Genomic DNA, 23,487 nt, shown 5'->3' on the forward strand with positions numbered 1-23,487 from the left:
CAGGCATTCATGCTGTGTATATACAGTGGCTTGTGAAAGTATTTACTCCCCTTGTCTTATATTGTTACATTAAAACTGTGCCTAAATACTTTTGTAATCCGATTTGTGTCTGAAGCATCAGCACTAAATAATCTAAATTGGTTAAGTGAAGTGAAAAAATATTGGCGTAAATTAAATTTATGGGATCAAATAACTAAAAATTTGCATGTGCATATGTATTCACCCATTTTGCTATGAAGCCCCTACAAATTTCTGGTGCAAGCAATCACCGTTTTTTGCAGACTATAAGATGCATCGAACCATAAAACGCACTTCAATTTTTCGGGAGGAAAATAGGAAAACTTTTTTTTTTTTTTTTATAAAATTGTGGTGCATCTTATAGTCCACTTTTTACAGTAGCTTAGTCCCAGGAGGCAAAGTTGCTTCAGGAAACTGGTGGCAGGAGTGGGCCAATGTTGCGGCTGGGAGGGAGGGGATCTTCGGCAGGACCCAGGCTTTAAAAAATGCCTGAAGTCCCCTCATTTCCCATCTTTTTCACTGCTTTGAAACTTGGGAAGGTGGCCGCGAGTGGCGGCACATGCGCAGATTGAGATCTCAGGAGTTGAGATGTCCATCTGCGCATGCACCACCTCTGGTGGCCATTTTCCGGAAATCACTGCAGTGGAAAGAATGGGAAGCGTGGTGACTCCAGACATTTTCTGAAAGGCCGAGGCCCACCACAGCATCGCCCCACTACTGCCGCCACCAGCTTCCTGCAGCAACAACCCTGCCTCCTAGGACCCCGCTTGCCCGTAGCTGCCCCCCCATCCTCGGTAAGCTATATTGAGATTATAAGACGCACCCCCAGTTTCCTCCCAAATTTGATGGGTAAAAAATTGTGTCTTATCTGAAGAGTACGGTACCTTGTTAAGTCACATGCTTCATTAAGGGAAGTCCACCTGTGTGCAATTTACGTGTCACATTGTCTGTCAGTACATACACACCTTTTCTGAAAGGCCACAGAGACTGTCACCCCATTTTTCGAGTATCAGCTGCCGGCATCGCCATCAGGGGATTATCTACAGCATTCTGTAATGCTGTGGATAAGCCTCCGATGTAACCTGAAAGATAAGAAAAATGAGTTAGATTATACTCGCCGGGGGGGCGGTCCGGTCTTGGTCCGATGAGTGTTGCGGTTCGGCGCCTCCCATTTTCTAACGGTGAGGTCCTCTTCTTTGCTGCCTGTCATGGCTCCTGCGCAGGCGCACTGCTCTGCCCTGTTGAGCAGTCATCATTATGAGTAATTTTGCCATTGAGCATAGGCCTTACGTTTAATAGTTAAAAGTTTTCTCTTCACTAATTTAAGATCCTTTCAGATAGACCAATAATCGGGAGTAAGTGTTCCCAGGAGCGCTTGTTTCCTGAATTATTGGTCTGTCTAAAAACAAATCACTTGCTTATCTGGTGAGATGATTTTTAAGCAAGCTTACGTTAAGTCACAGTTCTCAGCAGCACATAAGGGCCTGTCACACTAAGCGATATCGCTAGCAATATCGCTATAACGTCACTGGTTTTGTGACGTTATAGCGATACTGCTAGCGATATCGCTATGTGTTATACTTACCTCTGACCGGCTCCCCCGCTGGTTATCGCTGATCGCACGAGAACGGCCTGGGCTGTTTCTCGTCGTCAGCTTCCTGCTGGGCTTCCTGTGGCGCCGAAGAGCGATGCCGGCGGGAGGATGTCAGGATCACCGCGTCTGACAGGTAAGTAGCGACCGCCGACCGCTGCTATGTCGCTGGTGAGATCTGCCTGTGTGGCAGCTCACTAGTGACCACTCAGCGATGCACCAGCGATTCATATCGTTGTCGGGATCGCTGGTGCATCGCTAAGTGTGACAGTACCCATCGTGTAAAAAGAACTTGGGCTACCGATAACTTGATGTTCTATTTGCACAGAACTATTGTATCAACAATCATTCCGTGTGCGTAGAAGTGCTGTAAGCCTTCTAATCAGTCCATTAAATGACTGCATATCAGCTTGAATGTAGCCGACAGACAGTCATTTAATAACTGCAGTTGGCCAGTCTAAATTGGTCCATAGCCAGTGTTTGATGCAATTGAGTTTAGAAAGACAAATAATCCTAGCAATGCTTCTTCGCAAAATATTTTCCTGCCTAAACAGAACAGCATTCACCCAAAGAACAAACAAAATGGTCATTCTTTGGACCAGACGTTTTTGAAACAAGCTTCAAAATCAACACTCGTGGCAATGTAATCCTGTGTAAACAGGACATGTGCTACCAAGGACAATAATATTCTATGCACACAACGATCGTATTAACACTCGTCCTGTACTCATGGAAGTGCTGTCAGGCCTGTCTTAAATAGACCATTTAAACGACTGCCGATCGTCTTGCATGTATCTGAATGGCGGTTGTCTAATGGCCGTGGTCAGCCATTTTAAATAGACCCTGATAATATTCGTTTAATTTTTTTTTACATTGAATCATTAAAACTCCAATGAAAATGATCTTCTGAAATGCCAAGATTACCTGTGAGAAGATAATGTAATAAAAGAGCCAGGATGTGAGTCACTGTTGTGGTTGTGTGGCAGTTACCATATTTGATGTAGATGTGTAATAAAAAAGTGGGTCAGAAGCTTACATACGCGAAAATGACTGTGCTTTTGAAGAGAAACTGTCGCCTTGGAAAACACTATTTAGCTGCAGATATCAGAATAATCTGCAGGCAACTAGTGCACCAATACTTCCTGTCCGGCTACCACGGGAAGATAAATGTATTTCCTCCCAGTAGCTGCTGGCTTTGTCAGGTGTGCATACAACTTCTACAGTTGCCGCTCATGGTGTCACTGTAGTGTGAGGGGAAGCTGTAACCATTCCAAAGCACTCTAAGCCAGCTGTCAAACTGCTGGGTGTGCTTACAGCCAACACTCAATTCAGTGAGAGGTAACTAACTTTTGTGTGCACACCCTAATGACTAAAATGTGGCAGCTCCCCAGAGGAAATAAGTTATTTTTCTACTGGTAGCTCTGTTTTCAGTAAGGTGCCTGTGCAGCATTAGAATATTATCTACGATGATACATTGGAACCATTCATCCTGACCAAATCCCCAAGTTTATTTGCTGAAATGCAGCCACAAACTTTCAAGGAACCTCCACCTTGTTTCACTGTGCCTGCAGACACTTATTATTGTACTGCTCTTCAGCCATTTTGCAAACAAGCTTCCTTTTATCATAATCAAATATTTCAAATTTTGACTTATCTCAGAGCACCTATTGCCTTTTTTCTGCAGGTTCCTATGTTTTTGTGTATAATCTAGTCGCTTGGCTTAGTTTCTATGTCGAAGGTATGGCTTTTTGACAGCAATTCTTCCCTGAAGATAGCTTTTTGGATAGACTTCTCTAAACAGTAGATGGGTTTAGCGGTGTCTCACTAGTTACTGCTAGTTTTGAGCTGATGGCACTGCTGGACATCTCCCCATTTTTGAAGGGAAGTAAACATAATGTGTCTTTCATATGTTCCGCTGAGTTTACACGGCCAAATGCAGTGTTTATGGTCCTCAACGTTGCCCATTTTTTGGTGTTTCTTCAAATGGACTTGAACAACACATCTTAAAACTCCATTCTGTTTTGAACAGACCTTGCTGATGCAGTATAACAACCTTGTGTCTTGTAGCTATGCTAACTCTGACTTGTGGCATAAAACTGTCTTCTACATCCTCACATTTGTTTCATTTTGACTGTTCCTTACCCAGTTTTAAGGCTCCTATGCAACGGTGTCAGTTAATGATGGTATTCAGACCTACATATGAAAATTATTTATTACTATTTTGCACATACAATATAACCCTACAAAACACTTTGTCTTTGTGCAAGTGTACCAAGAAGAATTAAATCTTTTTGAAGGCAAAGATACCGATTTGATTTACATTTCACTTTTGTAAATTTACTTTCCATTTGTTTAGTTGATAAAAATAGACATGTACTGAAGCGGATACAATTTGTCAAAGAACACACCAACTGGCCTAAAGAGAAATGTAGAAACATTTTATGGACTGATGGAAGTAAAAATGTTCTTTTTGGGTCCAAGGGCTGCAGACAGTTGGTTATACAACCCACAAACTCTGCATTCAAGCCACAGTACACTCTGAAGACAGTGAAGCATGGTGGTGCAAGCATCACAATATGGGCATGTTTCTCTTACTATGGTGCTGGGCCTGTTTACTGCATGCCAGGGATCATGGACCAGTTTGCATATATTAAATTCCTTGAAGAGGTCTTGTTGCCTTAAGCCCCCGTTACACATAGCGATATCGCTAGCAATATCGCTGTAACGTCACCGATTTTGTGACGTAGCAGCGATATTGCTAGCGATATCGCTATGTCTGATACTTACCTCCGACCGGCTCCCCCGCTGCGCATCGCTGGTCGCGCGAGAAGGTCCTGGATCATTTCTCGTCGGCCACTTCCTGCTGGGCTTCCTGTGGCACCGACGAGCGATGCGTGGACGCGGGCGGGAGGACGTCAGGATCGCTGCGTCTGACAGGTAAGTAGCGACCCCCGACCCCTGCTATGCCGCTGGTGAGATCTGCCTGTGTGGCAGCTCACTAGCGACCACTTAGCGATGCACCAGCGATCCATATCGTTGTCGGGATCGCTGGTGCATCGCTAAGTGTACACTGAAGAGGATATGCCCTTGAAATGGGTGTTTCAAAAAGACAACTACTCTAAACACACCAATAAACAAGCAAAATCTTGTTTCCCATCCAAGAAAATTGAGTTTATGGAGTGGGCAGCCCAATCCCCAGACCTTAATCCGATAGAACACTTGTGGGGTGACATTAAAAATGCTGTTTCTGGGGCAAAGCCAACAAATGTCAAAAAGTGTGATCTATGTAGTCCAAGCATCCTGGGCTGAAAGAACAGTTGACAGGCGCCAGACGTTGGTTTACTCTATGCAACGTAGATGTGAAGCAGCTCTAAAAATCTGTGGGTATACAATTAAATATTAGGTTAGTGATTCACTGGAATGCTAAATCCACAAAAAAGTACCGTATATACTCGCTTATAAGCCGAGATTTTCATCCCATTTTTTTGGGCTGAAAAGTCCCCCTCTCGACTTATACACAAGTCATATACACCAGGAGGTCGGCGGGGGAACAGGGGTGTCAGAGATCATACTTACCCCCCCCCGGCACGTCTCTGAAGCCCCCCTGCTTCTCCCACGCCTTCCTTCAGCAGTCACGTGGTACCGCTCATTAAAGTCATGAATATGCGCATATTCATGACTTTAATGAGTGGTACCACGTGACTGCTGAAAGAAGGAGCCTGAGACCGGGAGAAGCGGGGCTGTAGAGACCGCGCCAGGAGGGGGTAAGTATATGCAATATTCACCTGTCCTCAGTCCACCGCTGCGCGCTGCTCTGTCCTCCGCATCCTCAGGCTGTGATATTCAGGTCAGAGGGGGCGGTGACGTAGTTAGTGAGTGCCGCGCCCTCTGCTGCCTGAACGTCACTGACAGAGGACCCGCAGACAGAGCGGCAGCGGTGGACCAGGGACAGGTGAATATCTGAGATGCTGAGGCCCTGAGCCAGCGGCGACACCGGCACCTGTCCCCCATAGCGCGCCGGTGTCCCCGCCTGCTCAGGGCCCAGACACCTGGCCCCCAGCGTCAAGAGGTGAGTATGCCATTTTTTTTTCTTATGTGCAGCAGCATGTGGGGGCATAATCTATGGAGCATCTTATGGGGGAATAATCTATGGAACATCTTATGGGGCCTTAACCTTTATGGGGCATATTATTCTATGGAGCATCTTATGGGGCCATTATTAACCTTTGTGCAGCATTATATGGGGTGTATTTTGTATGGAGCATCTTATGGGGCCATTATTAACCATTATGGAGCATTATATGGGGTGTATTTTGTACGGAGCATCTTATGGGGCCATTATTAACCTTTATGGAGCATTATATGGGGTGTATTTTGTATGGAGCATCTTATGGGGCCATCATGAACTGTATGGAGCATTATGTGGGGCTCCTGATTCAATATGGTTGTTCAAAAACATTTAACCTACTGATGTCTCAATCAATTTTACTTTTATTGGTATCTTTTTTTTTAAAATCTGCCAGTAGCTGCTGCATTTTCCACCCTAGGCTTATATGCGAGTCAATAAGTTTTCCCAGTTTTTTTGTGTCAAAATTAGGGGGGGTCTGCTTATACACGAGTATGTACGGTACATATTGTGAGTTTGTAAGAATAAACACAGACCCTGCTATTTTTTTAGACCAGTGCAATGTTCATTTTTTGTTTTCTGTGAAGTAATTAAAGGGAACCTGTCGCCTCGTTTTTCCGCTATAAGATGCGGCCACTGCCTTTTAGGGCTTATCTCCAGGGGGAGCGGTCCAGTTCGATGGGTGTCGCAGGTCCAGGTCCGGCGCCTCCCATCTTCATGCGATGTCATCATCCTGCTTGCTTTGTGTCGCGCTTCTGCGCAGGAGTATTGATCTGCCCTGTTGAGGGCAGAGCAAAGTACTGCAGTGCGCAGGCGCTGGGAAAGGTAAGAGAGGTCCAGCGCCTGCGCACTGCAGTACTTTGCTCTGCCCTGTTGAGGGCAGAGAAGTACGCCTGCGCAGAAGTGTGAAGGCCTGGGAGTGACTATGCAAGCAGGAGGGCGGTGTCGCATGAAGATGGGAGGCGCCGACCTGGACCTGTGACACCCATCGGACCAGACCTCCCCTGGGTGAGTATAATAAAACTTTTTATCTTGCAGGTCAGACTGGGGGCTTATCTGCAGCATTATAGAATGCTGTAGATAAGCCCTGAAAGGCAGTGTCCGTATCTTATAGAGGCAAAACGAGGTGACAGGTTCCCTTTAAAAATCATATATGTTTCTCTTCACGTTTTGTATTAGAAAACAGTGTGCAATGTTCCCAATGCTGGAATTAAAACTAGGATAAAGATTTTGTGATTCTCATGTTTTTGAACACTACTGTACATAATAGTGGTACATGATCACGCAGTATAGTAGCTGCCAGATGAGCATGTGTTAAAATAACTAAACAACCCTAAAGATGTATATCTTTGTACCGTGTTAGCCAGTAGATAGAAAAATATTCAGAATTGAGAGTCCTCAGTGGTTGATACCTTTTAATGGCTAACTGAAAAGATGGTAACACATTGCAAGCTTTTGAGACTACGCAGGTCTCTTCATCAAGCATTGACTAATACAAAATCTGAACAGTCACATATTTATGCACAATACAGCACAGAAAAAATGCAATAGATAAGACAAGTGATGTGAAGCAGAACTATCATTATGGGAGAGGGAGAAACATAAGTATTGGACCATTTCATAGATAAGGAGTCTGGATGTTTTATTGTCCTGTGATTGGAGTCTCCTAATGTGTTGTGATGCCCCCACAAAGTCTTAAGCCCCCATTACACACTGCGATATCGCTAGCTATATCGCTGTAAAGTCACCGATTTTGTGACGTTGCAGCGATATTGCTAGCGATATCGCTACATGTGATACTTACCTCCGACCCGCTCCCCCGCTGGTTATCGCTGATCGCACGAGAAGCTCCTGGACCATTCCTCGTCGGCCACTTCCTGCGGCGCTTCCTGTGGCGCCGACGAGTAACGCGTGGAGCCGGGCGGGAGGACGCAGGATCGCCGCGTCTGACAGGTAAGTAGCGATCCCCGTCCCCAGCGATGTCGCTGTTGAGATCTGCCTGCGTGGCAGCTCACTAGCGACCACCTAGCGATGCACCAGCGATCCTGACTGCGTCATATCGCTGGTCGGGATCGCTGGTGCATCGCTAGGTGTAACGGTACCTTTAGGAGCAAATTCCTCAATTGATGTAAACAACCCTATTCTCCTTCTAAATCCCTCACATCTTCATTGATGCTCCCATATTCCCCCGACATCATACCAGCACATGCGTTCTGTACTGTGACTGGACACTGTGGGTACATGCTGGCACAGATGACGTGTAGCTAAGGTCGCTTGTACACTTAACGAGAACTTAAACTGTTTTATTAATTAAAACGTTATTAGTGTGTGTGTGTGTGTGTGTGTGTGTGTATATGTGTATATATACGCCTTATCGTGTCTGTCTGTAACCGAAATCGCGGGACGACGATTGGTCGCGGCCGCCAGGCGCAGCTGTTTGTAATGGCAAACTAGGCCGCGACTAATCAGCAACAGGCGCAGGCCTTAATCTGTAAAAAAGAGAATTAAAATTAAAAAAAAGTTATTCTCACCTTCCGACGGCCTCCTGTCTTCTTTCCACGCGCCTGGCCTCGCGTTCCCAGTAATCCTTTGTGGCTAATAGACTGCTGAGGACGTCACTTTCGCGAGAGCGAGAAAGAAGACCGACCTTATCAGTGGTCTAAGCCGCAAAGCATTACTGGGAACGCGAGGCCGAGCGCGTGGAAAGAAGACAGGAGGCCGTCGGAAGGTGAGAATAACTTTTTTTTAAAAAATTTTTTAATATTTTTGTACAGGGCCGCGTTGCTGATTGATCGCGGACAGAGGGCCGCGAAGCTGATTGGTCGCGGCTACACGGAAAGGGGGGTGAGGGGACCATGCATTAAGGGTGGGGAGGGGACCATGCATACCAGGAAAGGAGGGTGAGGGGACCATGCATACCAGGATTGGGGGGTGAGGGGACCATGCATACCAGGATTGGGGGGTGAGGGGACCATGCATACCAGGATTTGGGGGTGAGGGGACCATGCATACCAGGATTTGGGGGTGAGGGGACCATGCATACCAGGATTTGGGGGTGAGGGGACCATGCATACCAGGATTTGGGGGTGAGGGGACCATGCATACCAGGATTTGGGGGTGAGGGGACCATGCATACCAGGATTTGGGGGTGAGGGGACCATGCATACCAGGATTTGGGGGTGAGGGGACCATGCATACCAGGATTGGAGGGTGAGGGGACCATGCATACCAGGATTGGAGGGTGAGGGGACCATGCACACCAGGATAGGGGGGTGAGGGGACCATGCATGCCAAGAAAGGGGGGGTGAGGGGACCATGCGTACCAGGATAGGGGGTGAGGGGACCATGCACACCAGGATAGGGGGGTGAGGGGACCATGCACACCAGGATAGGGGGGTGAGGGGACCATGCATACCAGGATAAGGGGGTGAGGGGACCATGCACACCAGGATAGGGGGGTGAGGGGACCATGCATACCAGGAAAGGGGGATGAGTTGACCATGCATATCAGGATTGGGGGTGAGGGAACCATGCATACCAGGATTGGGGGGTGAGGGGACCATGCATACCCCAAAAGGGGGGTAAGAGGACCATGTATACCAGGATTGGGGGGTGAGGGGACCATGCATACCAGGATTGGGGGGTGAGGGGACCATGCATACCAAGAAAGGGGGGTGAGGGGACCATGCATACCAGGATAGGGGGGTGACGGGACCATGCATACCAGGATTGGGGGGTGAGAGGACCATGCATACCAGGACTGGGGGGGTGAGGGGACCATGCATACCCCAAAAGGAGGGTAAGGACCATGCATACCAGGATTGGGGGGTGAGGGGACCATGCATATCAGGAAAGGGGGGTGAGGGGACCATGCATATCAGGAAAGGGGGGTGAGGGGACCATGCATACCAGGATGGGGGGTAAGGGGACCATGCATACCAGGATGGGGGGTGAGGGGACCATGCATACCAGGAAAGGGGGGTGAGGATACCATGCATACCAGGATTGGGGGGTGAGGGAACCATACATACCAGGAAAGGGGGTGACGGTGAGCATACATACCAGGATTGGGGTGTGAGGGGACCATGCATACCAAGAAAGGGGGGTGAGGGGACCATGCATACCAAGAAAGGGGGGTGAGGGGACCATGCATACCAAGAAAGGGGGGTGAGGGGACCATGCATACCAAGAAAGGGGGGTGAGGGGACCATGCATACCAAGAAAGGGGGGTGAGGGGACCATGCATACCAGGATAGGGGGGTGAGGGGATCATGCATACCAGGATTGGAGGGTGAGAGGACCATGCATACCAGGATTGGGGGTTGAGGGGACCATGCATACCCCGACAGGGGGGTAAGAGGACCATGCATACCAGGAAAGAGAGGTGAGAGGACCATGCATACCAGGATTGGGGGGTGAGAGGACCATGCATTCCAGGATTGGGGGGTGAGGGGACCATGCATACCCCGAAAGGGGAGTAAGAAGACCATGCATACCAGGAAAGAGAGGTGAGAGGACCATGCATACCAGGATTGGGGGGTGAGAGGACCATGCATACCAGGATTGGGGGGTGAGAGGACCATGCATACCAGGATAGGGGGTTGAGGGGTAGCGTGCATATCAGGATTGGGGGTGAGAGAACCATACATATCAGGATTGGGGGGTGCATTATTGCATTATTATTAAATCTTCAAAAATAAACTGCATATATATATTCTAGAATACCCGATGCGTTAGAATCGGGCCACCATCTAGTAAATAATATAATATATACTGGGTAACACTTTTCAAAGAGCTGAGCAGAAAATAAAACTACTTTGTCTAAAATGTCCTGTCGGTCACACTAAACTGGCCAATAGGTTTTATTAACTTGGTAACCTAGGACTTAACTTGGATATAACAGACGGTTCTGTTTCACTAAACTTTTAACTGTACGGCTGGTCTGTAACTGCTGTGATTTGTGGTCTGGTCAATGTTTTCATCGATTACCACCAGCATGATCTGTTTCCAGAGTTTAGACAACACACAGCCCTAAGCGCTAAAGCTACTGGAATGTCGTCGATTATGGAAACCTCTGTATAGATAAAGGAGTTATAACCCAAGAAAAAATGTCATGAACCCTCAACTGTCATTTTATAGTAATGCCGACAGTAATTCATCATGTGACACTGTGGTCTGACCGGGTTTCAGGATTTACCTTGTCAAACTGATGGCAGGTTCTCAAGACAATTTCCCATGGCTTTCAGTGAAATGTAGATAGAAAAAAATGACCATTTGCGTGTCACTAATTGAGTATGTTTTTAATATGTATGTATATATGTTAGTTTTTTCAAACACACACTCACACACACACACACACACACAAACACACACACACACACACACACACACACACTTCACCTTTTTAAAACTATACTGAAGTACGCTCAAACTATATTGACCTACTGAGGGCAGATTTGACTCTTGCAAAGCAAAATATTCCATAGGTCTGTGTTTGAACTAAATTTGCACCTTGTGAGTCATGCGGAAGTCACCAGTAATTTCAGGAAGTTATGGTGTCATCACTAATTGTTAGAAACGGCTTGATATATGTATACAATATTTACACACATAACAGAGGTTCATTTATACCAACTCTAATACATCATGCAAAACCGCCTTAGGTGGTTGCTAGGACCCACTGAAATCCTGTACACAGAGTTAACTAATCAAAGGGGGAAGTAAGAATAGGTACAATGCCCTAAAGAACTCAAAAGTGTTGAAAGTTTATAATGCCCTTCATGAGCTGACACTTCACTGATTGCCCTGTACTAGTGATTCTGCCACAATAGTACATTGTGGTATTAAGATAAGTTATGGTAAGCTCTTCTCTCTATATATTTGTAATCATTCTATACTAAAGGTGGCTCAGGCCTTGTATTAAAAAGAGCATTAAAAATCACCACTTCTGTCAATGATATATCTAGGATTGAAGTTCTGTTCTATTAACTTGAATGGGCTGAGTTACAATATTAGACAGACAAGGACATGGGTAACACTTTCTGGTAGAGGGCAAATATGTACAGTACGTCTAATCTTACACTTCCAGTTTAAGATAAATGTGTATGTTCTTCACTAGAGAAATGAAAGATTTGAGTGCAGTGGGTTTTCTCATATGTTTACATTTGGACAGAGACAACATTTTTCTAATTTTGGTTCTAGACATTACCACAATGAATTTTAAACAAAACAATTCAGATGCAGTTGAAGTTCAGACTTTCAGCTTTCATTTGAGGGTATCCACATTAAAATTGGATGAAGGGTTTAGGAGTTTCAGCTCCTTAACATGTGCCACCCTGTTTTTAAAGGGACCAAAAGTAATTGGACAGATTAAATAATTGTAAATAAAATGTTCATTTCTAGTACTTGGTTGAAAACCCTGTGTTGGCAATGACTGCCTGAAGTCTTGAACTCATGGACATCACCAGACGCTGTTTTTCCTCCTTTTTGATGCTCTGCCAGGCCTTCACTGCGGTGGTTTTCAGTTGCTGTTTGTTTGTGGGCCTTTCTGTCTGAAGTTTAGTCTTTAACAAGTGAAATGTATGCTCAGTTGGGTTGAGATCAGGTGACTGACTTGGCCAATCAAGAATATTCCACTTCTTTGCTTTAATAAACTCCTGGGTTGCTTTGGTCGTCGTTTCATACTCCAGATGGACAATGACCCAAAACATAAAGCCAATCAGTTTGGCTGCATTTGGCTGGATCTGAGCACACAGTATGGCTCTGAATACCTCAGAATTCATTCGGCTGCTTCTGTCCTGTGTCACATCATCAACAAACACTAGTGACCCAGTGCCACTGTCAGCCATGCATGCCCAAGCCATCACACTGCCTCCGCCGTGTTTTACAGATGATGTGGTATGCTTTGGATCATGAGCTGTACCACGCCTTCGCCATACTTTTCTCTTTCCATCATTCTGGTAGAGGTTGATCTTTGTTTCATCTGTCCAAAGAATGTTCTTCCAGAACTGGGCTGGCTTTTTTAGATGTTTTTTAGCAAAGTCCAGTCTAGCCTTTTGATTCTTGATGCTTATGAGTGGCTTGCATCGTGCAGTGAACCCTCTGTATTTCCTTTCATGCAGTCTTCTCTTTATGGTAGATTTGAATATTGATGCGCCTACTTCCTGTAGAGTGGTGTTCACTTTGTTGGCTGTTGTGAAGGGGTTTCTCTTCACCATGGAGATTATTCTGCGATCATCCACCACTGTTGTCTTCCGTGGGCGCCCAGGTCTTTTTGCATTGATGAGTTCACCAGTGCTTTCTTTCTTTCTCAGGATGTACCAAACTGTATATTTTGCCACTCCTAATGTTGTAGCAATTTCTCGGATGGGTTTTTTCTGTTTTTGCAGCTTAAGGATGGCTTGTTTCACCTGCATGGAGAGCTCCTTTGACCGCATGTTTCCTTCACAGGAAAACTTTCCAAATGCAAGCACCACACCTCAAATCAACTCCCGGCCTTTTATCTGATTAATTGAGAATGACATAACGAAGGGATTGCCAACACCTGTCCATGAAATGGCCTCGGAGTCAAATGTCCAATTACTTTTGGTCCCTTTAAAAACAGGGTGGCACCTAGATCTGACTCTTTTGATGTTTTCAGAGGTATATGGGAACCTTGGATCCAGGCGCAAACTAATGATGATCTACCTAGAATGATATCCCTATCCATGCAATATATAAATATAGTTATTATCACTGTTGATCATTGTGGAATATTTGTTTCATGTCCTATTTCGCATCAACTCATTTCTTAATAACAGCACTCATTGTCCATCCCACCTCTTTCCCCCTTCCCTATTAACCCTAATTTAGTTGTGTTAAGACTGTTATTCTATAGTTTTATAAAGCGAAGACTATGATAATAAGGATATTGTATATTTTTCCATTTATTCTCTCACATATGTCCCCCTTGTGAGGGGACCCTTGTTCTTTGATATCAATGTCTTTCATGTTAAAAGATATTCATGTTTTCAATAAAATCGTTGAAACTAAAAACAGGGTGGCACATGTTAAGGAGCTGAAACTCCTAAACCCTTCATCCAATTTTAATGTGGATACCCTCAAATGAAAGCTGAAAGCCTGAACTTCAACTGCATCTGAATTGGTTTTTTTTTTAAAATTCATTGTGGTAATGTCTAGAACCAAAATTTGAAAAATGTTGTCTCTGTCCAAATATATTTGGACCTAACTGTATTTAGTCTAGAATCAATGATGAATTATAAAATGAAAAGAGGTTACTGCTTAATGGATTCTGGAGTATGTTTATCTGGTCTTAAAGGGAAGCTATGCTCAAAAAATGACCCATTGTTAAAATAAGATTTTTGTGTTTACATGTATTTTTGTAAATTTTGCAATGTTTTCACATATGATTCGTATTTTAAAGAAAAATAGATTCATTTTGCAATCTTCAAACTGACCATTGTGTCTTTTTTAGATTCATAGTTTCTGTTAGCAGATGACTTTTCGGAGTCTCACTATCTTCACAGGCAGTATAAGGGTATGTTTCCACATTCAGGAAACGCTGCGAGTTTAACATACAGCCGCAGCGTCAAACCCGCAGCATCCAGATGTTACAGCATAGTGGAGGGGATTTCATGAAATCCCATCTTAACTATGCGTTGAAAGATGCAGGTGGCAGACCTGCGTGAATGCACATGCGGCGTGTCATTTCAGAACACAGCATGTCTGTTTACGATGTGGCGATGCTCCGTCGCCGCATCGTAAATTTCCCATAGACAATCAGATGTGGTAAAACCGTATCTAATGATTAGTCACATGCGTAGTAGCTGCGTAAACGCAGCCTACTACGCATGTCTACTAAGTAACATAAGTTCTTACCTGTCTCGCTGCCGGAAGTCCGTGTCCACTGCAGTTCTCGCGATAACTTGGCTTACGTGACCGGAGGTTATCTACGGTCACACTAGGCTAGTTCTCACGGTCAGCTGACCGCGAGAGCTAGAGTGTAGGTGACAGCCGGAGATCTCCGGTGGACATCTACAAACTCTGCTATATCCGGATGTCATGCATCCAGATGTAGCAGAGTGGACTTTTGGGGAAATTGTTATTAGGACTACGTCGGAACAGTATTTGTTGGTTTGTTGTTTTATATTTTTTCAGGTGATCGAGGGCTTTGTTTGATTTTGGGCATGCAATAAAAATGTGTAGTGTTTTATTTCATTAAAATACTTTCTTCTGGCTGTCCTCTTTTTTTTTTTTTTTTTAACCCTTTCATATTATAGGATTAATAATGGATAGGTGTCTTATTGACACCACTTCATTATTAACCGGACTTAATGTCACCTTACAATCAAAGGTGACCTTAAACCCTTTTTACCCCATATGCCACCGCTACACGGCAGTGGGAAGAGAGAGGCTAAGCGCTGGAATTGGCGCACCTTAGAGAATGGGAATAAAGTTTATATAGTGATTCATGAAGCTAGTTGGAGTGCTCGACTGTAGTATAGCTGGCACTGCAGATGATCCCTGGGGGAGTAGATGGTGATGGCAGTGCAGATGTTTAACCCTTTCCAACCAGGGCTGACCCCCAGAGATTGTGATGGAAGTAGAAGGCACGGAGTAATAAGGCAGGAGACAAGGAAAGTCACTTTATCATTTACTGTAGTTCAGGTGCAGTTCAGAGGAGATATTACAACTCTCACCAGGTTACATTCTGCTCTGCAGAATGGGAGTTATCCTTCACTCTGCTGTGATTCTGTTTAAGCTTCCTGCTATTCTAATCCCTTCTGGGACCAAGGCTTCCCAGAGTCTAGAACTTCCAGTATAGCCCCTACTCACTGTGTATTCCTCCTCTGGCAACTTGCAGCTTGGATCCTGTGTGAAGCTCGAGTTCCTTCTTGCACAATCCTTCACAGATCCTAGTTTGCTGCAGTCTTCCCGGGGAAAACACTCTGCTTTTGGTTGTATAAACTCACACAGTCTCCACTTACCACCCTGCTCTGAAAGCATGGATGGCCTAGGGGCTGACTCCCTGATTCTTCCTAGCGTTACTCCTGGAGGGAGCGTTCTTCATCTCCACCTTCTCCACTGAAAACAACAACTCTTGACTCCTCCCCCTCCATTAGGGTGTGTCTGCAAAGCTCCAAGCTTCAGACAAGTAAGGGAGTGAGGTAAATTGTGTGTTGTGGTCTCTAGCAGAGAAAGCATAACTCTCATTGCTTACAAAACACATGCAAAACAGTACATGTTTAACCCTTTTGTGGCGGTAAAGACGTAGGGCGCTACACCCTCACTTAATGATGAACTTGTGCATAGGCTCTGAGTGTCTATTGCTGCTATTTTACATGCGGTGTATATACTTTTTGACAAAGCAGAAAGTATGAGACTACCATAGTCCCAGCAGCCAGTGTAAAAATTGCAAGATTTCACTTTTTTTCTTTAATCCACATATATAAAAGTATTATAGTTTTTTTTAAATATGTATAATCTAAAAACCTATTTAAACAGTGCGTCATTTTAATACCTTCATTTTTTTTTCTATAGAATTTGAAGGCAGATCCTGAAGAATTGTTCAGAAAGTTAGAAAAGATTGGCAAGGGGTCCTTTGGAGAAGTTTTTAAAGGAATTGACAATAGGACTCAGAAAGTTATAGCAATAAAAATTATAGATCTCGAAGAAGCAGAAGATGAAATAGAAGATATCCAGCAAGAAATTACAGTGCTAAGCCAGTGTGATAGTCCATATGTGACAAAGTATTATGGGTCCTATCTGAAGGTAAGGAGTAACGATGACGGTCACATCTTATGCCAGTCATACTTTATTTAGAAATTGCTTTTCCCAAAGGTATAATATTTATATATTCATATATATATCACCTGCATCATATTACTGTATTCTGATCACTATAGTGGGCGTTGTCGCAGTGCCCGTGTAATTAAGAGCAAGACCAAAGCTAAAATGCCTACCTGATATCCTGATCTTCCAATGGAAATTGGAGAAATCTCTTATCTCAACCATTTAATGTTTTGTAAAACAAATGCAAACAGTATTTTCTGGGCAAACATATCTTTGGTGCCACTTATGTAGCTGCACATGGGTCCAAGATGTAAAGGGGCCCATTTCCATCTACAAAACGTTGAATTGCGTATTCTGATGAGCTACTGTGCTGTAAATGGCCCATATATTGTTCCTGCACACAGGCTTTTTCTTTGTGTCTGCCAGTGGGGTGACACTAGTGTAATATATCTTGTGATCTTTTGCGACATTGTCGTGTTCACTAACCTGTTTTTGGCTTATGTATTTGATGAACCAACCGGCATGAGTATTTTATAGTCTAGCATTAGAGCTGTGTTCCCACAGTTCACATACACAGCAGATTTTCTTTTGTGGATTTGTGTGGGGGAAGTCTGTTGCTTATTACAGTAGCAACATGGAAAAAAATAAACCTCGAAGTCTTACTCACACGCTGTGAACAAAATATGACTTTGAAATCCGCTGCATATAAATGTATGCTGCTGATATTGCCACGGATTTTACCCTGTGCAATAAAAGGGGTGAAATCTGTGACTAACTGCATCTTTTCTGTAATGATTCTGATAGATTCCCAGCAGTAGGGTCTTGTTGAGACACAACCATGGGCTGTGCATTTTGACCTTGACTTTTTAAGTGGGAATATTACTGGTGTTGTTTAACCCCTTAACGTCCAATGACAGGCATAGCTTCATGTCAGGATGTCCTTTCCCGCACCAGGACGGGCTATGCCTGTTATGCATTTAAACTGTCACTGCCTGTAAACACGCAGAGACAGTTCAGTGCCGACAGCTGTCTGTGACAGTTGAGAGGCACCAGGAAAAGGTGCCGAGACCCATGCCATCGGTACCTGCACCCAGATCGCTGTGATCGGTCAGTCAATCTGACTGACCGATCACAGCATGATCGCGTCGGAGATGCTGAAATATCAGCACTTCCTGCCCAATTAGTACAGGAGCTCAGCGCTGCCAGTGGCTGAGCATCTGCACTAACAGCCAGGAACAGTGTCAGTGCCGTCCCTGGCTGTTAACCCCCTAAATGATGCGATCAAGCGCGATTGCAGTATTCAGGAGGGAGGCAGAAGGATGGGAGATCCCTCTAATTTCAGATCAGCATCCCCGCAACATCATCCCGGGTTAAGGGATAATAAACGTTTTGAATGTGGTTTTGCGCATCTAGAGGGGTGCAGTTTTTAGAATGTTGTCACTTTGGGGTATTTTCTGTCATATAGGCTCCCAAAGTCACTTCAAATCTTAGGTGGTCCCTAAAAGCAATAGTTTTTTACATTTTGATGGAAAAATTAGAAATTGCTGGTAAACTTTTAACCCTTATAAATTCCTAACAAAAAAAAATTATGTTTCAAAAATTGTGCTGATGTAAAATGGACATGTGGGAAATGTTATTTATTAACTATTTTATGTGATATAACACTCTGATTTAGGGGGCATAAAAATTAAAAGTTTGAAAATTTGTGAAATTTTCAAAATTTTTGCCAAATTTTACATTTTTTTCCACAAACTCGAGTCAAATCGAAGAAATTTTACCACTGTCATAAAGTGCATTATGTCATGAAAAAATGACCTCAGAATCACCGGTATCCATGGAAGCGTTCCAGAGTTATAACCACATAAAGTGACAGTGGTCAGATTTCAAAATTAAGGCCTGGTCATTAACCTACAAAATGACTTTGACCTTAAGGGGTTAAAGGGGATTTGTGAATAGATTTTACTATATAGATTGCATATATTATTACATTATAGCCCTGCTAAGACTATCCAGCTATTTTGACAGGGATTTTCAAAACAAGCACACCAGTCTCACCAAGTTTAATATCTATTTAATAATGAATGCCTTTTGTATTGTGAAACCTGGTGATAGATCTACTTTAATATTACTTGACTAATTTAACAACCCTTTCCATCATATTCGGCTTGAAACTTTCAACATTATTCTGGAGCAAAAATAAGTTGATGCCAGTACATAAAAAATGTAGTCTGAGAATCTTCACCTGGTATAGCGAGTATTACTAAACTTTAGTTTTTCCAATTGCCAAAGCTTTTTCTTTTTAAGTCTTGAACTCCTGCATTTGTGTCTCAGGAGCAGAGCTGGCTCTTTGGACTGTGGTTACACCATTTAGATGCTGCTGTCAATCACAGACAGCTGCTTTTAAATTTGCAATTGTCGATGTTCACTTTCACCAGCTTACATTGGTCCTCCATGATGAGATACAAGATTGCAGTGTGGGTTTTTATTCCGTTCCACACCTTTTAACCCTTAGTGCAAATTGACATTACTGTACGTTATGTGGTGCAGTGACCGCTGTGTCCGCTAGGGGGAGCTGTGTGGGTGTCCCAGGACAGCCGTATAAGCATTTCCATTGTCCTTATAGGTGTAGGATTCTGAAAGATCATAATGATTAGTAGAGGTACTGCTGAGTAGTACGTTCCGTTACAATGTGTCAGGGAAGCCTGTGTGTGGCTGTGTGCAATAGGACCTTGGGTGAGGTCATAGCCATGTGATCACCTGTGGGTGTGGTTATGGACCATATAGGGTACCTGAGGTCTGGTCACTTGTGGTGAATGTAGGGACCCGATTGGTCCGTTTGGAAGGTCTCGTGCAAAGAGATGTCTGTCTTCCTAACAGCATGTGTGGATGCTGTGACTAATGGCGATATATGCCTGACAGTTCCCAGGGAGAGGGAATGAACGTTAGCAGTGTAAAGCAGCATGCAAGGTAACCCGGAGACGGGACAGCAACTGAGAGACTGTATAGCCTTTTGGCTAGATGAAACACAGCCTGTGTGACTAGTAGGGCTAAAGGGGAGCAGAGCTCCAGTGTGAAGATACCCTGCTGTAAGACTGTTGCATATCGTTTTGGTTTATGATAATGAATAAACCTCATGGACTGTGATATTACTTTTATTCGCTGCCAAGTGAGTGTCCCCCAACCCTGAATGACAGCACTACCTCACAAATGGTGGAGAATTGCTAAGGGCAATATTGTAGCCTTGTTGCTGGGAGCAACGGAAGAGGACTGCAAAACTCGGTTGCTAAGGGCTGCGGTTCCAACAGCACATGTTGCAGTGCTGGCAACGCTGAGCCAGGAGGGCTGACTGTTCTGAAAGCCATGTGATATACTGACAGCAGCTCAGTGAAAGAGACTGTGTTAATATTTGTGGGATACCTCTGAGGAGAAGAGGCGTCCGGGAACCTGTGTGGCCGTCACCAACAGGTAACAGACAGGAGTCTGTGGTGTGCTGACCTGGGTCAGTGAGTAAGACTGTGTTCCTGGAGGGTTCAGTGAGCAAGGTCCTGGAGGGTCAGTGTTGGGAGGTTCTGGGAGAGGAATCGGATCCCTGGAACACGTGATATGACCTTGGACCTGGTGAGGCCGGCGTGTTGGGAGACCCTGGGAGGAGGGTCGGCTCCCTGAATAGCACCCGGTGTGCGCCTGTGTGTTGGACGGTCTCAGGCGGAGACGGTACGTCCTGAACAGCACACAGCCAGGACACGAGAGTTTTTTTGTGTGGTGTTTTTTTCTTTTTTCTCAACTCAGCTTGCGGTGGCTCAGTGGGAATCAAGAAGGTGACAAGTGGCTTGATGTGGCTCAGTGGGGTCACGAAGGTGACAAGCGGCTTCCGGTGGATCGGCGGGTCCACGAAGACGGCGCAGCAGGAGCTGCAGTGACACCAGCAGCTGTGTGTGAACAGCAGCCGGTGGTGCCGGTGATCGGTGACAGCAGGAGCTGTGGTGGTGCCAACAAAGACTTGTGTGGTATTGTAAGAGACACAAACTGTGCGGTGTAAACTGTGGTCTGAGAAGACCGGTATAACAGACATGGGGAGATCCCGAAAGGGGGTGGAGTCCCAAAAGTGGGCGGTGACCCAAATCGGGGTAGTAGCCCCAAAGGGGGTGGAGTCCCAAAAGGGGGCGATGACCCAAATCGGGGTAGTAGCCCAAAAGGGGGTGGAGTCCAAAAAGGGGGCGGTAACCCAAAGTGGGAAGGTTCAGGAAATAGCAGCACTGGTGAGTATGTCTGTGGAACCGCAGTGTGAGTGCATGTCTTGGGAGGAATGCGGTGTGTCTTTTCCTGATAACGACGAGCCACAGGTGTGTACCGTGATGCTGCACCGGGAAGGAGTCCCTGGTAGGCTGGCTCCAAGAGTCAGGTGACTGTGACAGGAACTCCGCTCGTTTTAGCTCTGACCGAGAAAAACGTCAGACTTCGCTGTGTCCATGGGGTCATTGTGAATTATAAAGTGGACAGAGTCCTGATTGAGATGACAAAGGGGGAGTGCCAAGGTGGTAGTATGCCACCAAACTTAGTGCATACCTTTGAGAGGCGCCGGGACTTTGTCATATTTAAAGATGTGGGGCAGGAGGATAGAGACTTTTCTACTGTAGCGCTAGTAGACACTGAGACCCTGACGCTTCCTACCGCGGACAGGCCAGATGTAGGGGCGACCGGAGAAAGAACTGCGTCAGACGAATTTACTGACCTGAAGGGTACCACAGTGTGAATGAGAACGGTGTGGTAAACAAAAAGAGCGGAGCTGACACACAGAGTGTCTTTGGGGTTCACCGTACAGTGTGGTGTGACTGTGACGTGTTGTTGCCAGTAGCCACCACTAGGACAGAATCTAGTGCTGTGCTGACTGAAACTCGTGACAGGACTGACGGTAACCTGATCGAGAAGATAACGGGAGTAGAAACACGGTCAGAGGGTAACGGGGGGGTTCACTCGACTGACGGGACTAACCCAGGGGTACCCTTTGACGATATAATTAAAGAATTAGTGGTGCGACACATGCTGGCCAAAAGAGAACCAGATCAGGAGATACAGTTAATAAAAGAGACAGTGGAAGAACATGTCAAACAAGAAAGAATCTTAAGACAGTTAACCGAGCACAAGGTGGAGGGGCTCGAAAAAGAAGTCTTGGAGCTCAGAGGTCACCTGTCCACCTGGTAAAGTGTGAACAAGAGCCTTAAGGAAGAAATGGAAGAACTCTGAGGAGTAGTAAAAGGTCTTCTGCAGGAGAAGAAGTTGGACGAAGATTTACAGCGGCCGGGCCCGACTGATGATAAAATGGAACTGCCAGTACCCATCTTGACAAAGGGTCGTGAAGAGAGAAAATCTCGTGAAGTTGGTGAGCAAGGAGCCGAAGACAACAGTCACCCGGTCGGGTCCACTGTAGTGAGGGAAGTGTCCGTGGTAAAGCCAGAGTCTTCTGTCCAGGATGAGAGCAAGACCACGACCTTCAATTCTGTGATTGAGTTACCCGAAGACATGCAAGAAGCCTGTGCGGAGGAAGGTGTACATGAGGCTTTCAAAGAGGCGGTCAAGGCGTGTGAGGTGCACTGGGCACCTGAGACTCGGCAGTTAGTGATAATATCCGCCAGAGAAGATACAGCAAACCGGGTAGCTGTCCTGAAAGAGATGCATTTGCAGTGTCTCCACGCCAAACAGTTGGTCAGGCAGAGTAATGTGAAAGCTGCTCGACGCCTAGCGTTAGCAAGGGAGGCTATGGATCGGCTGGGTTTGTGGAAAGATGTGGGTCTGGTACCCAAAGCTCTGATTGGAAGAATCATTGGAAGATCCGGGAAGGTAATGCAAGACTTGGTGAATATCCCCGGTGTGATGAGGGCAAGGATCCCTCCTGATGATGAAGACCAGGTATCCAGTGAAATGGATAGAGTTCCCATCATGGTGGTTGGCTCTATGGAAAGCCTGAGAGACTTTCGGACGCTCGTGGAGTATCGAGTGGAGTACCTGCAAGAAATTGAGCAGTTGAGGCTGGACCGTTGGCGAATTAATAAAGAAATACGGAATACCAGGTGGCGGCCGCCTCCAACCCAAGATGTAAGGACCCGAACGGTTCCTCCAAGAAGTGACATGGCAGACGGCCGAAGAGTGTCAGCAAGGGGTAGTTCGACTGGCAGGATGACGTTGAAAGACCATAGTTCCTGTGAGACGCTGACTGAGTCAGACTCAGACCAGACAGCAGGCTCTACTAAGACTTATGACCGCACCAACCGAGAGAGACGGTCAGTGAGAGAAAGATCAGGTGACGAAGCGCACTGCAGACAGGTGGAGACGAGAGTGTCTGATGACGCAGACAAACCTTGACTGAAGGGTCAAAGACAATGACCGGTATTATGACCGCTGGGAGCGAGGGAGGCCTAACGTAGAGATGAGGCCGTATGACAAATGGAGACGGTTCTCTCGACCTAGGGGGCAAGGTGTAGTGAGTGCCCAGTCTCGAAAGCTGAGGGTTATGCTGTGTTCAACCCCACAGGTTTGAACATAGGGGGGAGGTATGTGGTGCAGTGACCGCTGTGTCCGCTAGGGGGCGCTGTGTGGGTGTCCCAGGACAGCCGTATAAGCATTTCCATTGTCCTGATAGGTGTAGGATTCTGAAAGATCATAATGATTAGTAGAGGTACTGCTGAGTAGTACGTTCCGTTACAATGTGTCAGGGAAGCCTGTGTGTGGCTGTGTGCAATAGGACCTTGGGTGAGGTCATAGCCATGTGATCACCTGTGGGTGTGGTTATGGACCATATAAGGTACCTGAGGTCTGGTCACTTGTGGTGAATGTAGGGACCCGATTGGTCCGTTTGGAAGGTCTCGTGCAAAGAGATGTCTGTCTTCCTAACAGCATGTGTGGATGCTGTGACTAATGGCGATATGTGCCTGACAGTTCCCAGGGAGAGGGAATGAACGTTAGC

At 45.5% G+C, this 23,487-nt stretch overlaps 1 protein-coding gene across 2 annotated transcripts in view; it reads left to right on the plus strand.

The window, feature by feature from the left end:
* The window catches only part of STK24 (serine/threonine kinase 24), a 67,679-nt gene that overhangs the window by 5,150 nt on the left and 39,042 nt on the right, over window positions 1-23,487 (plus strand). For both annotated transcript variants that reach the window (XM_073569542.1, XM_073569544.1), the window contains exon 2: window positions 16,275-16,505. In XM_073569542.1, coding sequence (XP_073425643.1) covers window positions 16,275-16,505 — 231 coding nt within the window. The remainder of the gene's footprint in view (window positions 1-16,274; window positions 16,506-23,487) is intronic.

Source organism: Dendrobates tinctorius, unplaced genomic scaffold (genome assembly GCF_039654945.1).
Source record: "Dendrobates tinctorius isolate UK_male_01 unplaced genomic scaffold, ASM3965494v1 ptg000026l, whole genome shotgun sequence".
Lineage (NCBI taxonomy): Eukaryota > Metazoa > Chordata > Amphibia > Anura > Dendrobatidae > Dendrobates > Dendrobates tinctorius.